Source organism: Sphaerodactylus townsendi, linkage group LG10, assembly GCF_021028975.2.
Source record: "Sphaerodactylus townsendi isolate TG3544 linkage group LG10, MPM_Stown_v2.3, whole genome shotgun sequence".
Classification (NCBI taxonomy): domain Eukaryota; kingdom Metazoa; phylum Chordata; class Lepidosauria; order Squamata; family Sphaerodactylidae; genus Sphaerodactylus; species Sphaerodactylus townsendi.
Genome location: NC_059434.1, coordinates 43430952 through 43449119, shown reverse-complemented (window position 1 = coordinate 43449119; position 18168 = coordinate 43430952). Strand labels below are relative to the sequence as shown.

The 18168-nt window shown below is 39.9% G+C and overlaps 1 protein-coding gene across 1 annotated transcript; it reads left to right on the top strand.

Annotated features, from left to right (window-relative positions):
* The first annotated feature begins 1829 nt into the window (after positions 1-1829).
* Positions 1830-17929, top strand: TMEM144 (transmembrane protein 144). Its single transcript, XM_048510181.1, has 12 exons — positions 1830-2223; positions 3109-3314; positions 4138-4260; positions 6043-6142; positions 8337-8417; positions 8684-8765; positions 10084-10169; positions 11820-11938; positions 12933-13052; positions 14598-14695; positions 15804-15857; positions 16458-17929. Exons 2-12 carry the CDS (start codon positions 3155-3157, stop codon positions 16539-16541), a joined length of 1107 nt encoding a protein of 368 aa, XP_048366138.1. The 5' UTR covers positions 1830-2223; positions 3109-3154; the 3' UTR covers positions 16542-17929.
* The last annotated feature ends 239 nt before the right edge of the window (positions 17930-18168 follow it).

Sequence of the window (18168 nt, the reverse complement as noted above, 5' to 3'; positions counted from 1 at the left end):
CTTAATATATCCTTATGAAAATCTCCTGGCAATGCAGTAGAGGTTATGAATCACTGCCTTGGCCATGGTGGTTAACTCACTCAAAATGAGCAATTTGAAACTAACTCCCCACTTTTGATGAAGTTCAACTGACTTTCCAGACTCAGTTAAAAACACTGGCATCATACTGGATCTAGCTTTATTACTGTTTGTTCTCTCCCAGCTTTCAACAAACTATGTAAAAGTGAACTATTCAAGAGGGACTTTTCTGCACAGGTTGTAGGGTTGCGCTGTTCAAAATGGTTCACAGACTTACTTGGATAAATGACTGAAACTGTCGTCTATACTGCTGTGTATAGCTTACTGTAAGTAGGATTGTATTATGCAATTTTTGTACCATCTGTCACGTTAATACTTATGCTCTGCTTCAGTCTTTCTGGTGGCTCCAACCTTCCAAAATCCTAATTCATTAGTTACTGCATTTCTTCTGTGTTTGTCACTACCACTGTAAAAGCATCTGTAATTTTCTAACTGAAAATGTCCCAACCTAGTCCACTTTAGTTCATTCACTCTCAGGATTACAATCTTTATCTTGAATCAATTTCTTCTTTTATGATTTTGAATTTATCTTGATTCACACTTTTCACAGTCCATGTCCTTATAATGTTTGCTGAACAGCACTGGACTTTCTTTCAGGATTCATTCACATGAACATCCTTTTGACTTCAATCCACTTGCATCATTAAGAACAGCACTATTCATACTTGTCCTCTGCTGTTCCCCAATAGCTGATTGAGTGCCATCCAGCCTGGAAATCCTGTCTTCCGGCACTATATCTACTTTCATTTTGGAATGTCCTATCATAGGGTTTCCAAAGTAAGCGGTTTCCCATTGCCTTCTTCTAACCAGGATTAATTGAAGTATCACTACCCTTCAAGGATTCTTCCACTCCTGACCTTGGTCAGGAAGGGCCGAATATAAATCCAATAAGATAAAGTAAAACCACCACTGGAACTGTCCATTCACTTATGCTGACCCTGCTTAGCTTCTGAGATTTTTTTGTATAATTGTTTCTATGGAATCCAATTTGGGTGTGTGTGTGTGTTTTCAGATACAAAACAAACAAAAAATCAAATCCTACAAGATCCATGAGCTAAACTGTAATTCACTGATAAATATGCAATTCAAAATTTAAAAGTATGCAATATTCCAAATGCCAGTAAGAAGACAGAAGGTAGAAATTATTTGCATGTAGTACTGTCCGAGTTGAGCACCTATGAAGAATCAAGGGAGTGGATGTGTAACCTCATTCCTCAAAATCTCCTCCTTTAGGAATCTAAACTACCGGTAAGATGTGTGTGTTTGGGGGAGAGTGTCAAGATGATTTGCCTTCTGCCTTTCTGTAGCTAAATCTTAGCAGCTTTCAACTTTCTGTACACCAACAGAAGTAACCGAAAATTCAAGCCAACTTTAATTCTTTATAAACTGCTAGCTGTTCAGTATCCCCTCCAAAAAAACGGGGGGGGGGGGGAAGAGGCCCCTTCCACACATGCAGAATAATGCATTCACAATTGTTTGCAAGTGGATTTTGCTATTCTGCATAATAAAATCCAGCAGCAAAGTGCACTACTCTGCATCTCCGGAACGGGCCAGAGAGAAACGTATTACGTTAGTCATGTTTCTTTGGATTATGAAGCCTCGAGTGTGAAGCTTGCAGTCCTCTGATGCAACACAGGCTGTGCTGCAGACTTAACTGGATTAGATGGGCAGGATACAAAGCACATTTCAAGATGCACTAAAAAGCGACTGGGGGGGGGGGGGGGGCCACCTTCCCTTTAACGATGCAAAGGCCAGAAAAGGTTTTCCCCTAACGTGATTTTCTACTCTTCTATTCAGACTCAGAAAAGAACCTTAGGAAGGCTACAAAAATCGGACGATCTTAAAAAGAAACCAGAGCGCCGCCCCTTCTGGGTTGCCCTTCTCCCGTGATCAACTCGCACGTGATTGCAAAGGCGGGGTGTACAGAGTCATTGAGCCTGGAAAAACAAAAGAAACTGGTCTGATCCTTCAGAGTTTGTGCTGCTCCCTTGGTTCTCAACCCAGGACTGACCAGCAACGTGGCTCTTGTGGGGCTGACAGGGTGGCTTCCGAGACACACCCGGGAAAGCAGCACGGATCACATGACAACAGGGTGGAGCTTGGGGCGCTTTTCCAAGCAGGAAGCCGTGCCGGTAGCGGAGTTTTGTAAGTAACGTATCTATTTAGACAGAAGTGCATTTCCCAGGGAATCTCGAGGGAAGGAGGGGAATCGTTTTGGAAAGGCAAGAGAAAGAGAATTCCGAAAGGAGGATTGGAACCAAAGCCAGCGTGTCAACAGACCAAAAAACAGCAACCAACTTGTAATGTTACCAAATAGGACCAGGTTTACCTGGCTTCGGATTTCCCCTGTGCCGTGAAATATGAGCAGGCTGATGCCCACCTTTCCCCTATTTAACCGACACTTCAGCTGTTTTCAGCATTGCATCCGTTCTGGAGCATATTTTGTTTTCATCATCATGCTTCTTTTCTGAAAGTCCTTTTCTTTGGGATAATGTAATGGTCATGTATTGTCGAAGGCTTTCACGGCCGGATTCAACTGGTTGTGGTGGGTTTTCTGGGCACTGTGGCCGTGGTCTGGTGGATCTTGTTCCTAACGTTTCGCCTGCATCTAGCTGGCATCTTCAGAGGTGTATCACAGAGGGAAGTCTGGACAAGGTGTGTAACAAACTTCCTACTGTGATACACCTCTGAAGATGCCAGCCACAGATGCAGGTGAAACATTAGGAACAAGATCCACCAGACCGCAGCCACACAGCTCAGAAAACCCACCAAAACCAGTAATGCTCATGGTTTTCTACATACCTGGGAAGTCCTACAAGTATCCATTGTGGAGACCACTGCTTCGTGCTCTTTGCTTTCCATCAGGAGCCAATCAATTTATTGTTAAATAAAGTGATATTCATAATACTCTGTTACACTAGACTGTGAAGAGGGGAGCCTATATTAGTACTGTTGTGATTGTCAGCATTGATTGCTATGGTAGTATTTGCCCAACAACATCACTTGTTTTACTCACTTTTCTACCTCCAGAAGTTGCCAGGAAGAAACAGAATCGGAACCATTTCTGAAAGAAATCATGTCATCGCTAAGTACAGAGATGGCCAGCTGGCAAGGAAGCAACAGTTCTGTCAGCAGCAATGAGACTGATTTAACGATTGGTTTTACCTCATCAGCAATAGCAGTCTTCTTATTTGGATCAAACTTTGTGCCTGTTAAGAAATTTGATACTGGTGATGGTAAATAATTCGTGTTAACTTTAAATGCTCTTATCCATACTTCAGACAGATGTTTCAAATTAATAAACTTAGATAGATTTCATATGAACTAGTTGTAATGAAAGAGCCATCATTATAAAAGAAAAATTAACTCGCATTATAAATTAATTGTAAATGAAAAATGAGTTGCAATGAAAGAGCCATCATTATAAATGAAAAATAAGCCATCATATCAACAGATTTGAGTAGCCAGTAATTCCTAGATGTCTTCCTAAAGCAGGAAGAGTTACTACAAGTGGAGCCTAGTGTCTCGGAGCATGAGCTATGACTTGGGAAGTTGATGGTTCCAGTCTTATTTCAACCACAGAGAGCCTTAGACAAGCCACTTAGTTATAGTCCCCACCTATTTATTTCATATTTTATCTTAACGTTTATCTCATCTTTGTCCTAAAAAGGACTCCTGAAAGTAGAGTAGCTTACTGGCCTGTAGCAAAGATTACAGTGATAGTGTATATGAAGTGTTCTAAACACTGAAAGCTCTATATCAGGTACAGATTAGTTTAGCAATCTTAAATCAAAGAATTGACAGTTTAGTTCAGATTAATTTGAGAGATTCGGTCTTTGGCCTTTATTGTTGCCTTATTATTGCAAGGTCAAGGAATGGCTGTAAACATGCCATAACATTGTATCAGCTGAATTAATTACTACAGGAGATTTTACCTTCACAAAAATACTTTATCACTTTATAAGAGATTTAAATTCAATAGGATTGGGTGTCTCTTACTGTAGAATGATAATATGTTGGTATTAGAGAAACTAACTATGGGGGATTTGTATGTTCTAGGGATGTTCTTCCAGTGGATTCTCTGCACTGCTATCTGGATAGTTTCATTAATCGTCAACCTTATTCAGAACTGCCCTAGATTTTGGCCTCTTGCTATGGTTGGAGGATTTTTATGGGCTACAGGTAAAGTAATCCTCCTTTTTTGGAAAGTAGCTAGATTCATGCATGTAATTTTACAGATTGCAGGAGTAGTATTATATCACACAGTAAAATGTAATAATTAGTCCTGAGAGAGAAAATATATAACAAACATTATGAACTATTTTTCTGTTTACCAACTGGCTGTAATTTAGTATGAGAACGTCTGCTTAAAGTATTTTATGACTTGAAGAAGCTGCATGAAGAAGGTGTATACAGAAGTATATCTTCCTAATGATTGGCACTGTTAGTTATTTTAATTAGTTTATACTCCTAAATTGTGTGTATGGGTTTTGAATGGATATGATAGCCATTTTCCCACTGATTGAGGTTCTGTGTTTTATTAACTGAGTGTTGGATAGAATTTCAGCTGAGCTGAAAAGAGAAAAAAAACCCAAATCTAGTAATTTAAGATGCTGGGAGTTTGTTTATATAGCGCAGGTAATTCTAGTTGCACCAAATACAGATAGATATTCAGAAACAAAAAACTGTTAGTACATTTGTGGTCTGAGGACAGAATGTGGTGAGGCATAGGGGGACACCAAGACTTAAGCACCATTCTTATTTTGGTAGAAAATTGAACACAGCTTGTTCATTGAATACAGGCAAGGGAGCAGAAGTGCCGCATGGGGACAGATCCTGGATCTTGGCATCAGGTGATCCTCCTGGTGCCTGATGAACAGCATCCCCCAGCCGGCATGCTGGGGAAAACCTTGGTTCCTGGCATCAGGTGATCTACCTGCCACCCGATGCAGAACCTTTCCCAAGTCCACCTCCTGGGGGAAACAGTGGAATGGCAAGTAACTGGGAGCCAAGCTGGCACTGACCAAGCGGGCACTGGGAGCCAAACTGGAAATCTACACGGTCCCTTTCCTACCTGGACGTGTCGACCAGCTAGCTGCCTCCATTTGGCCATGTGGCTTAGTGGCTCTCAAGGCACCATATAGGGGCCCTCAATAATGGGAAGTCCCAATGCACAACCCGCAAGCTGTGACAGAAACCAAAGCAAAATAAAAGAACACAGCGTAAACGTAACTGAAAAGATTTTTTTAAGGGCGGGTGTGCAAGCTGTTGATCCTTCAAAGGAAGGTGAGGCCAGAGCTGTGCGCAAGCTCACCTTAAATAGTCCTGCATCCCCACCATATCCTGTGTGCCCTTGCCCCCATCCTGACATGGCAGGCTAAGGCAATGGCGGGTGATCCACCATGTCCTGACCTGACCAGCCCAAGGGGAGCATGTGACAGCAGCCAGCCATGCTGTCTTTCCTCCCCACCTCCCAAACTGCAGCACTAAGTCATGGCTGCACTTATGTGCATTTTAAACTAAAGACTTGGAGCTAATCTACTTTTCTCCTATTGAAATAGGGAGGAGGGAATTCCCTTTGTCCACCAAAAAGGCTGTACTGGGAATTATGGGATCTGCATGTACAAATAACGTGTAGAATAGAGGCTATAGTAAGGAGGGGAATTAACTGAGTGAGTGAAAAAGTTGGCTTGCTCCAAGCCAAAGATGCTAACAGGTTGTTCTTATCTAAATAATCTAGGCTGATTCCACATGGGCCAAAAACAGCAGTGTGAAAATGGTGTAAAAGGGTTTAAAACAGTGTAAAAGGGTTTTTACTGTTTTCACACCGTTTTCACACTGCTGTTTTTGGCCCATGTGGAATCAGCCCTAGACAGCTAATCTAGATAATGGATATATCTATTGTCTAAAGTAGCAGTGTCATAATACTTCACAGATTTTTCTTCTGTGTATTTCATATTGCAGGTAATGTAACAGTTGTGCCCATTTTTAAAACCATTGGGATGGGCCTTGGGCTCTTAATCTGGGCTTCTTTTAACTTGCTGACTGGCTGGGCAAGTTCAAGGTAAAACTGCTACATGCTTAACTAGGTAGTAATGTATGCATTTATGATTAATTTAAATGTTTAGAACAAATAAGTCAAGTTTCTTATCAAAAGCATTTGTTGTCCTTGCTACTTAGTTGTAATAAGTTGTGCAACAGAAATATAGGATCATAATCAAAGACCATATTCAAAAAAGATATTGCAGACCTAGAAAAAAGTACAAAGGGAACAACCAGGATGTTAAAGGGATGGAATACTTTTCATTTGAGAAAAGGCTGAATAGACTAGGACTTTTCAGTCTAGAAAAAGATAAAGAGGTAACGTGATAGAGATCCATAGAATTATGCATGGTGTGAATAAAGTGGATAGAAGATAGGTTTTTCTTCCTCTCTGAAACCCAGCGGTAACCCAGTGAAAATGTTGGAAAATACGTTCCGGACAAAATAAATATGTAATTAAATTGTAGAATTGACTGCCTGTGGTAATAGCTGTGAGCACAGATTTTTTTTCCAAAAGGATTAGACAGCAGCACAAAACTTCTGAATACTAGTTCTGGGAGGCAGCATCAGGGGTAGTTGCCCTAGTTGTTAGGCTCTCTAAGAGTTGTGCATGCACCATACAGCATAACAAATTATCTGCAAGATAAAAGGGCAGCACTGAAACTGACAAGAAAAGCTGATGAAAGGGGAAGGCCCTACCAAAATGAGAATATTTAATGACCAGCAATCTCATACTTCTGCTTTGCACATTGGGTACTAGGATCTAATGAGCATGATACTGTGAATGTGTATAGACTCAGGACCAAGTATATCATCGTTGTCAGTACATATTCTGTGTCTCTAGTTTTGTATATTGTATGTATGTGCAGCATTAAATATAAGGTGAATTAAATATAAGCAGCATTTCCTTTTGGGTTTGGAATTGGTTTATATTTACGGTTGGTGTTCATATCTGAATTCAGTTCTGTTTTGGGTGGCTGTTGTATGAAAAAGAATGGTTCATTCACCACAGCACAAATTAGACATCCGGAGGATGCTAAAAAAGGCATCTTAGGGAGGAACTCAGCATAGCTTTTTCCCCAAGATGTCCTCAGGACACCTTATTTCAGCCCAAGGTGTATTTTTTTAAAAAATGCTTCAAGGTGCACCTTTTTTCCTTAAGCCACCTGCAAGACATCTCCTACCTGGCTGTGCAGAGAGCAGGAGCTCAGGAGACATCTTGTTTTTTCCATCCGACTCTTTTGCTGTCTGGTCAGTTTCCTCCTCAGCTTGTGCCCACATTTTGTGTGCTGCTGGAGGGATTCTTCCTGCCTATGCTTGCTGAAGGTTGCCCCAGGATGTTTGCTCTGCCGTCTCTGATCCTGGGTGCCTCTTCAGCCCAAGAAGACCACAGTTGTACTCAACTTGTTCTGCTGATTCCAGTAACATATAGTTTTCTTATTTTTTTAATTTCAATGAGCTGTCTGTGGAGATATGCAGACACAAATACGAACATCTTATCTGCTCTGGAGACCGGTCTGCCTCACATTAAGAAGCTCTGGGAAGACCTGCGCATCACAGAGTGTCTTCGTTTTTTCTTACTGCACAGAAAAACTGAAACAGCCCATAGCGGGGAGGTCTATCCAATGCTTTTTCATGGGGGACGGACCAGACTCTGATGGCTAAGATTCTTGTATTCATGTCTGTGTATCTTAGCAGACAGCTTATCAAAAAATGTTTGAAGGAAAATTATATATTTCCAGAATTGGAAAGCTGAGTACAACTGTGTACTCCTGGGGCTGAAAAGGCACCCAGGATTGGAGCCTGCAGAGCAAGTGTCCTGGGGCAGCTGTCAGCAGATTGTGACAGGGAGAATCCCTTCAGCAGCATGCAAAATATCAGGCACTAGTTGAGGAGGAAACTGACCAGAGAGTGAAAGGTTGGGCGGGGAAAAGCCTCTTCTCCCTTCTGATGCCTTTGCTGTCCAGAATACACAGCAAACACCAGCAGCCAGGTCTTTCTAAGATGTCCCACAGATCTCTTTTTTGTGCTGTGTGGAACTAGATGGCGCACTGGTCTGATCCAGCTGACTTCTTTTTATGAGTGTTCCCAGAGATACTGAGTATGTGCCAGTCTGATACAATTGTTCCCTTCCCTTCATTATGCCATTTTCATTTCAAAAACTTTCAATGATTTGATTTATTTGTTTGTTTGTTTGTTTGTTTTGGTTATAACAGGTTTGGTTGGTTTGGAATTGATCCAGAAGTGGTAGCAAGGCCAGTCTTAAACTATGTTGGAGCTGGACTTTCAGTGTTCAGGTATTTTTTTTAAACTCCCTTTTTGTTAATAACAGTTTTTTAAAACATCATCAGATAGATGTGAAAGAATAAATGCAAATTGGTATTTAGAGTCTGTCTTCCCATGTGTAAATGATTTATTAACATTTGGGAATTTTTTTACATGTATTAAAATAACGCATTACATTTTGAAGAAAAGCTGCATGCTTGAAATGTAGCCTGCATATCTTATATGTATTTAATATGCCATGCCATTATGAACGTGTTTGAAATGGTTTCCTTTGCAGCACTATCTTGTTCTTTTTAGTAAAAACTGATATTCAGAGTTCTTCGTCATCATCAGAAAGCACTCCATTATTAAAAGAACATGTGAGTATTTCATTTTTCTACTTCTTTAAAACAGTGAACACATGTGTCTGCTTTGGAAGACAGCACAAACGCCTGAATTATTCCAGGTCTTTTCTAGGCCCAGTCCTAACTCCTAGGAGGCACTCAGCTTTCCTGTTCCCCTGATTCAAATGGAGTTCTGCAGGGCTTAGTTCTGGGTCTGATTTTTTATGATTTTCATTTAGTGTTCAGTGGGAATAAAGAAAAAAGAGAAATATGTTGAAGAGAGCTTCAATGGAAATTGTTCTGGTAAAAATCTAATTCTGTCTAGTGTACAGATGACAGAGAAAAGCCAAAAAAGAAATGTGAGTGAGAAACAACTGGTAAGGTAGTTGTATGTTAAAAGGGGTTGCTGAGTAGCAAACTGAATGTGAGTCAACGCTGTGACTTGAAAGGTTAACGATAGTTTAGGTTGTATTGAGTGAATAGTTATATTGAGTGCTCTCTCTTTTTGGTAAATGCAACACTTCTGGCCATTTCTTACAGGAATGTTCATCATATTCAGCATCAAATGGTGAACTGCTCATTACCAAAATTAATCACCACTGAGAACATTTAAGGGTTGCCTGATAATATCTCAAACTCACACTTCCATATGAACCATGTTCACACATCGTGGGTCAATTGATCGAGTGTTGAGCTATCATAATGTATATGCATGCGTGAACTTGCTTCTGGAGCCTTAAATTCACTGGTACTTATGATAGTTCAAGAAGTTTGTTACAAATGGGGAATTCTTTATAGGAATAAGAAAGGTCTAGAAGAAAATTTCAGTTAGTTAGGGTAACAGGTGCTGGATGAAGCCAAATCCATACATCATGTGTCAATATTCTTAAGAACCTAGCTTTTCTCTGGCCAGCTGTTAGGGCCTGGAGGTATATTTTGACTTCCATAGGAATAAAAGAAGGTATGTCCAAAGTACAATTCTTATCCACTGAAGATAGGAAGCAATGAATTTAAATTATTTGTATGTATTTACAGAATTTATATCCCACCTTTTGGCTCAGAGGTCATCAAGGCAGCTAACAAGTAAAAGCAGAACATTATAAAATATGTCATAAAATCAGTTTATCAGGGAAAATGTCCCAATTAGGAGGTCAGAACAGCAGTAGAAAACAGAGAATATCTTTCCTTTGTTTTCCAACAAAATCTGCAGAGGGACAAGTTGGAAATTCATTAGAACTGTGCAAAGTTGTTTGACTGTATTTACTGTCCCAAAGGATTGTGTAGTATGCAAAATGTGCACGCAATTAATTGTTTTCAGGAATCTTAATCTCAGTAACCTTCATTTTATCAATAGTCAATCAATACTTCTGAACATAGGAATGAAAATAGGAACGATGTATCATGGGTGGACAATCTTTCTCCATTGGGAAAGAGAATTGTGTAAGTTCTGTTCTTCTTTCTGGTGAATACCTTCAACTTTATTTTACTACCTTTGGCATGAAAGGTACTACAGTAAAAGCTTTGTTTTCCAGTACTTGATTATCCAGCATGCCCAGTTAACTGGCATCACCAAGAGAGTATGCTCCTCCTACTCAGCCACCATAACTCAGCATTGTTGTGTGCATCTTACTCATACGCCAGCCAGCCAACTTGAGCCTTTTGGCAGCTGATGGACTTTTTTCTGCTGGTATTGCCAGCTGACATCATCTTTGAGTAGGCACTTGGCACTCTTCCTCATTCTGTTTACAGCAGTCAGGGGCCAGCTGTGAGAAATCCTGAAAGTAGGACAGTTCCATGGAGTGGGGAATCCCACCAGGTATGGGAAGCTCACCATGGTGTTTCAAAAAAGAATGGGATTTGGTCACTGGATTCCTCTAAGTAGGAGGCAAGGCAGTGCTATAAGTTTGAGTACCCAGCTAATATAATTAACCAATAACTTTCATTTCCCATAAGTGCCAGATAACAAAGCTTTGCCTGTAGTTCCACAAGAAAACAGTAACTATAAGTGCATGTTGTTAAAGAACTTGGAAACAGCTTGCATCCTGCTCCTCACTGTTTCTTCATTCCCTTCTTCTGGTAGCCCACATATCTTCTCCCCTTTCCCTACTTCCTTCTGTCCTTCCCACCCACCCACCAACCGACCTTTTATCAGCCCCTATCTTCAGCTATATTTATTATTTACTTATTTATTATTACCTATTGGGTACAGAGAGCAGCTTACATCATTCCTCTGTCTCCAGGTAATCCACACAACCATTCTGTGAGGTAGGTTAGACTAAAAGAACATGACCAACCCCATGTTTACCTAGTGAGTTTCCACAACAGAGTGGAGATTTGAACGTGAGTCTTCCAGATCCTACTGTGTAAGCACTACACCATACTGGATTTCATGCAGTGGCTGCTGTTGAATACTAGCAAGTAGCTGGGCATGCCAGTGGTTGCCACCAATCCTGGCCCAAACAAGTTCCCCTCAAAGGCCAAAACAGGCCTGGAAAGGGCTCTGTCCCTGTCCCCCTATTTTCTACTGACAGAAACTAAGAGTTCCAAGTCAGCAGTATTGCTGTTGTTGCCTAGTAGCTCTCTGTAGAGGTAGGATTGTCCAATTCCAGATTGGAAAATTCCTGGAGCCTGAGGAGGATAGAATTTGGGGAGAAACCTTAGTAGGTATGATACTATAGAGATCTCCAGGCGCCAGGTGGAGGTTGGCAACTGTATGTTGATAGTTTTGCTTTACTTAAAGGTACTGGTTCTGCTTCACTTTTTTGAGAGTGTTTTATGTATTAATGTTTGTGTTCGTTCTTTTCAGATTTTTCTGCAAACCTGGAGGTTTGTGGACAGATCTGACTTGTGTGTTTGGTTGTGGTTGTGTGGCTCCAGTCTCTAGATTTAAGTATCCACAGATGGAACCATGTTGGGAGTTAGTTACATTGATCCCATTACAGTTTTAAGAGATTTGACATCTCCTTACAGGGGGTAGTTTCTAGAATACTATTAGCAGTAATGTTCTGTGATAGCCTGTAAATCTGAAAAGAGCAATATAACTCAAGAAATGAAATTGGATTGTTTTTATATTTCTTTTTTTTCTCTAAGAGGCTGTTCCTTGGCTGTGATAGCTGGAATGCTTTATGGTTCTAGTTTTGTGCCAGTTCTTTACATCAAGGACCACGGCAGAAGAAATGGAACATTATATACAGGATCAAGTCAATTTGGTAAAGGCAGATGAGACACTTTTGAATGTATTGTATGCAAGGCAACATGATAATTTATAGGGAAGGCAATTTATAGGGCAAAGAAAAAGAAGAGTGGAGATTTTCCCTATCTTTCCTTGCTCCTTCCATCTGTCAGTAGGTCCTGCTGCAAGCAGTTGACTCTTAGAAACTCCTCAAAATTCTCTAAATCTGGAATGTCCTTCAGCTCCATTGGCTTGTTGTATAGTAGCAGTAGATGTCCCTGAAAGTGGCCTCCACAGTGATGACTGATAAACAGATCAAAGCACTGCTATTGCTTAAGTCTTTGTGCTCCCCCACCCCCGCAAGTCGAGCAAGTCTGCAGTAGCAGTAGATTTTTAGCTACAGAATTTATGGCAATGATTTTTGTAAGGAACTTGAAAGCATTTATTTATCAAAAGAGAACTACAACTGTAAGAGATATCTATGATAGTGTTTATATATGTCACCTTCTCAACCCCATTTGACTGTAGGCAGCTCAAGGGCTTGCAATGCAGCAGCAGAGCATAAGGTAGGGGGGCAGGAAGGAGGGGTGCATCGGACATTCTAAACAGTTATCAGTCACCAGGCCCCAAAACTATTTCCCCCCATCAGAAGTCTTGCCTGCCCAAAGTCTACCACATGCATTGTTGATGCACAGCCGTTGAAGGGGGTTGGGAGGGCAACTAACAGCTGCAGCTTCTTCTTACTAAGGGCTGTGACTCCCCTCTGAGGCTCATCCCCCCCCCCCCATCCTAGCAGCAGCCTAATTGTGGGAATGCAGATCAAGTTCATGCTGCAGAATATGCCATTTCTGATGGATAGGTGAGCCTGCCGCATCTCCTGCCCACCACCCCATCTCTGTCCACTGCCCAGCTCATCTGTTCCCCCTCAACCTCGCCAGATCCAATCGCTCCGGGGATAAGGCGGCCTATAAGTTTAATAAAATAAATAAATAAATAAATAAATATGTAATATAAAAATCTATCTGTTTCAGATCTAGATTATGTCTTTGCGCATTTTAGTGGCATCTTTCTTACAAGTACCATCTACTTTTTGATCTACTGTGCGATAATGAAAAACCATCCCAAAGTGTATCCTGAAGCTATAATCCCAGGTATACTGCTGAAAAATGTATTGTTGTTGTTAGTCATAATGTGTGTGTACTAATCTTTAAATGGTGATTGAATGAAGATTCTAAATAGGTCTCTCTGTACACCTTTAGTTTGCATAAATCTAGGTGAAGTCAGAGCTCTTTGAAACCAATAATATTTGTAGGAGCTATTGATATATATTGTTCTATATTAAATACATAAACATAATGAAAGAACTGGAAAGATAAGTTTTACAGGCTCATTTGACATGGACTGTGCTGGTATTTTCCCATCTATGTAAGCTATAGGAAATAGGAAAGGTTGCAGGTTTTCTTGCTATGGGGTGAGCTCAGCTCCTTCTCCACATTGCCTGTGGATCCAGTTCTGATTTCCTTTTCCGCTTTGTCCTTCCATGCTTCAGGAAGGATCCTTGTTTTCTTTTTTCCTCAAAGCACGTTATTTGTTTAGCTGACTAAAGATTTGTTTAATGCCTCCTCCCATTTCAGACAAGATTTTTAACGTTCCCATTCCAAGGTACAATTTTGTATATAATTTCCAGAGGACACTTGGTTAAGGCTACAGCCCTGTGCTTTATCATTCATGTTTAGATTATACTTAGAATTTGCAGACTAGTTCTAAGAACTTTTATTGAAAAGTCCTATTGATTTCAACAGAATTTACTTCTAAGTATCTCTGTGACTGTCACCAATTCCTTAAAAGTGTCTAATGCTGTACACAGAGTTATTAAAAAACTCTGAAAATACTTGTTTAAAATAATTCTTTATGATTTCATTAGAAATTCCTTCAGGCTGAATTTTGAAGTCCCACAGATATCGTGTGGGGCTGTTGCTTTCTATGGTGAGAAAACCATCCAGAACCTGAAGTAGGGGAGTTTCACTTGTGCACGTGATTATACATTGCCGGGTTATAGCCAGAGTGCTTAGAAAAGTAGCAGAAACAGACTTTGTCAAACCAGATTGAATCATAAAACTCTACTGTATTTGTAAAGGCAACTCATACAAGGTCTTATATTTATGATAATCATTTTCTGCTGCAAGGTTTATGTGCAGACTTTGGACTGCATAGTGGGATGAATCCATGAATGATACCTTCCTGAAGCGCCTTGCGCTGAAGGAAGTATCACCATTTTAGAACAGCTCTGTAAGATCCAACCCATTGGAAGAATTCTGCTATTTCTGTGTAGCATGCCAAAAGTTCTCTCTAGTGCTGTGGACTACTCTGAACAATATTTATTGCATATAGTTAGTGAAGTCAACACTTTTAGAATTCTGCCCTTGTTTAAAGTAAGTACAAATTATGTCAAACTATTTGAGTGAAAAGGCTGCATAGAAATACTTTAAATAAATAAATATTTGTGACTTCCTCCCACCATGTCAGTCATTTTATTTAGACATCCAGTATTCTCAAAATTTCAAAAGTGCCAAGAAATCCCCAGTCCTATTGAGACTGTATTGTACTGCATTGTTGATGCATATGCTTTTGCTACATATATACATATGTATATAAGTGATGGGAGTATTGTATAATATATTCATGTCTGTTGTTAGGATTTGTTTCTGGCATATTGTGGGCAATAGCCAGTTGCTGTTGGTTCCTAGCAAATCGTTACCTCAGTGCTGTGGTCAGCTTTCCAATAATCACTGCAGTAAGTACTTCTGAAATACATACGGTAAACTGTGGATTTACTAGTATAAATTAGTTTTTGTTGAATCTGTGTTAAATGCTGGAACTGACCCCAAGAACTCAAAGGACATGCTTTGAGAGATTACAGCCAGCCTCACTAGTCTGACATAAATAAATAGCATTTCTGGATCACTCTGTTTGGCTGTCAGAGGAGAGCATTGGTTATGCTTGCAAGTTTAAAATAATTATTTCATTCTTTTTATTTGTAGAGACAATATAATTTAATGAGCAGAGTGTTGGATTAGGGTCAGAGAAACCCAGGCTCCTTCCGCACATGCAGAATAATGCACTTTCAAACTGCTTTCAGTGCTCTTTGAAGCTGTGCGGAATAGCAAAATCCACTTGCAAACAGTTGTGAAAGTGGTTTGAAAACGCATTATTCTGCGTGTGCGGAAGGAACCCCAGATTCAGATCTCCATTCTGCCATGAAACTTGCTGGTATCCATAGGCCAGTACTTTTCTCTTAAGTCCCCATGGGTTCACTTTGGCCTCTGAAGGCAGACAGATTTTTTTCAGCTTTCACACGTCTTAAGGGTAATGTGTAACAAAAATAGTTGGATCAAAACAGGTTTTGAAAAAACCTGAATTCAGGCTTCATTAACTGTGGGGGGCAGCATTTTATCCTTATGGTATGTGAAACCTTTTAAAAGAATACATTTGTCTTTGAAAGCCAAAGTGGTAACCTGACACAAAGCAGGTTTAAAGATGCTTTATGAAGGGTTCTAATCTGCCTCAAAAAACTGTTGAGATGGTTGACCATATTCGCTGTCCTAATCTCCATGGAGGAGGGACAAGATTAAAATTGATTAATTTAGAGCTTGTTGACTCATGTGAAATAATGAAGCTATTGTACAATTGGCCCATGAGAATTATTAAGGTTATTGTTAGACTGACCTACCTGGGTCTTACCCATAGGCCTTCCTCAGAAAGTTTCCATTTCCTTCTTCCTGCCATGATTATGAGCAACAGTACCACCCCACACACACAATTACATCAACACAAGAACTAAATATAAATGATTCAATTCATGATACTAGAAGTATTTATTATATATTATACTTGTTATTCAGGGTCCTGGATTCATAGCCGCAATGTGGGGTGTTCTAGTGTTTAAAGAAATAAAGGTAAGATCCACAACATCGTAACTACATTTCATTCACAATTGCAGCTCCAGGGAGGATTGAGTATTTCTTTTCTTAGGACAATGTGCTGTAGTGCTTAGAATGCTAATCTAGGAGACCAGCAGTCAAATCTCTCCTCTTGGAAGCTTGCTGGGTGACCTTGGGCCAGAATTTATCTAAAGGATTTTAGTCTGATACTTGGAGCATAGGTCTATCAATGACTTAATAGTCTTAAGGGCTAGATGGGACCTCCATGTTTATAGGCACATGATTTCCAGTTGTGGGAAGCAACAATGGAGGCAAGCTTTGGCCGCTTTACCTCTTCCCTGTCACCTGGCCAGCTAACATAAGAAACTGGTCCCTGGACTAGAGACCATTGAACTGATTCCATAGGATTCTTTATATATCCTTATGGAGGGAAGGGACAGTTCAGAATAAAAAAGCATAAGTAACCATTGGCTGGCCACTAATATTTTTATGATATTTATATGGAAACACAGTACAACAAATTTGCTGAAATGTCTGTAAAAAAAACTAATTACTCATTTTTATAATGCTGTTCTCCCCCTCCTACCCCCCCTCTGTGTTTCTTTGTCTCCTCAGGGTCTGAGAAATTATTTTTTACTGTCAGTAGCCTTTTGCATTATTTTGGCTGGGTCACTCTCAACAGCTTATTCTAAAGTCTGAAGAACATCATTTGAACCAACAGATGGCAGCAGTAGTAAAGACATTTAAGATGTGCTGGAAGATTGTATATTTTCTTGGATCGTCACTTTTACTATTAAGATAATCTGTAAATTAAGAACTTTTCACACTAAATGGAGATAATTTCTCTGAGTTTGGAACAATAAGGGAAATCTTTTAATATTCTCTAATGAATCTCTAATGTATTATGTTGGTTAATTATTTTGGGATGAGTAATTAATCCTGTGCAGGGAAGTAATATCTGTGATATGTCACATGGCACCTTTCCTTTTTGTACTTCCAGAAGACGTCGTATTGCTATCTCTGTAGGTACTGGCAGTTTTCTGATATCTGGACTGCAAGCTGGTCCTGGTTCCCCTGAATTTGAGGACAGCTTTCATAACAGGAATTCCCCATATGGTTCTTTGAATCATAGCTGTAATCTGCAGTCCTTGTAAAGTGTGAACTCCTTTGTGCAGGAGCACATTAGTAAGAGGGAGCAACCATTTGCCAAAAGCCCATAGCTCAATGACAGAACACACAGGGTTGGACCAAGACCCCCCCCCCCATCTGTCTGTCTCTCTCTCTCAGTTATTTTTTGTACTACAGCTTCTATATCATGATACCCACCATATGTTTTTTGGTGGTTGAACCTGGACCTCTCCCTCCCTTTTTTATCAGCACACAATCTGGTTGGATTCAGGCAGTCCTTTGTAATCATGAAGTCCCAGGTTCAGTTTTCAGTGAATCCAGCTATTTGTTGTCAGGTGGCAGGTGCTGTGAGTCATACTGGGAATAAACAGCCTTTTACATTCATAATAAGGAAGCTGCATATGATGTCAGACTCCCCATCACAAAAATAGGATGGCAATTTACTTCTCCCTTCTCTTGCCCGTAGTCATGGGCATATGCAGTGCCCAGGGATTTTATCCCCAAGCAACTATGGTATCATTTCTCTTTCAGGAGAACGTTTACTTACCTTTTATACTTTTCCATTTGTTGTATGATATTAATGTGAATTCTGTTACTATTATGCATTAATGTCCCTTCTTTGTTCTTTGGGTTAAGATCATTTATATGTTTTGTTGTTGTTGTTTTTGAACTTTGATCAAGGGCACATTGTTTAAGTTGTTTTGAGAGAGAATTTTCACACAGTTTAAAGTTTATTTCTTGGGACACCTGATGGTGCTTCTAGTAAAAACTAGATTTTTTTCACGTATCCTAGAATTAAAGCTAAAAATATCTTGTGAGTGGACTGATTGTGTGAATTTGGTGAGCAACCAGATTTGTTTGTTAAGTTGTGACTTTACTTAAGATCATTTTCCCCTAAATGATTGATAGCTACACTTTAAATTAAAAATATATATTAAATAGTTGTTATATTGTTGTGCACCGCCTGAGCCTCTCGGGGTAGGGCGGTATATAAATTAAATATACAATACAATACAAAATTGCATTGTCAGATTTTTAATGTCAGAAGATGCAACACATTCAACCTGTGCAAGTGATGGGTGTACTTCTGGTGCAATTCTCAGTGATAGGTTGGGAAACTGAAATCATTCACAGCCTGTGACCACATTTTCTTAAACCATTCTTTGGATTGGAAGTGGTCCAAAATTCAGGACTCTCT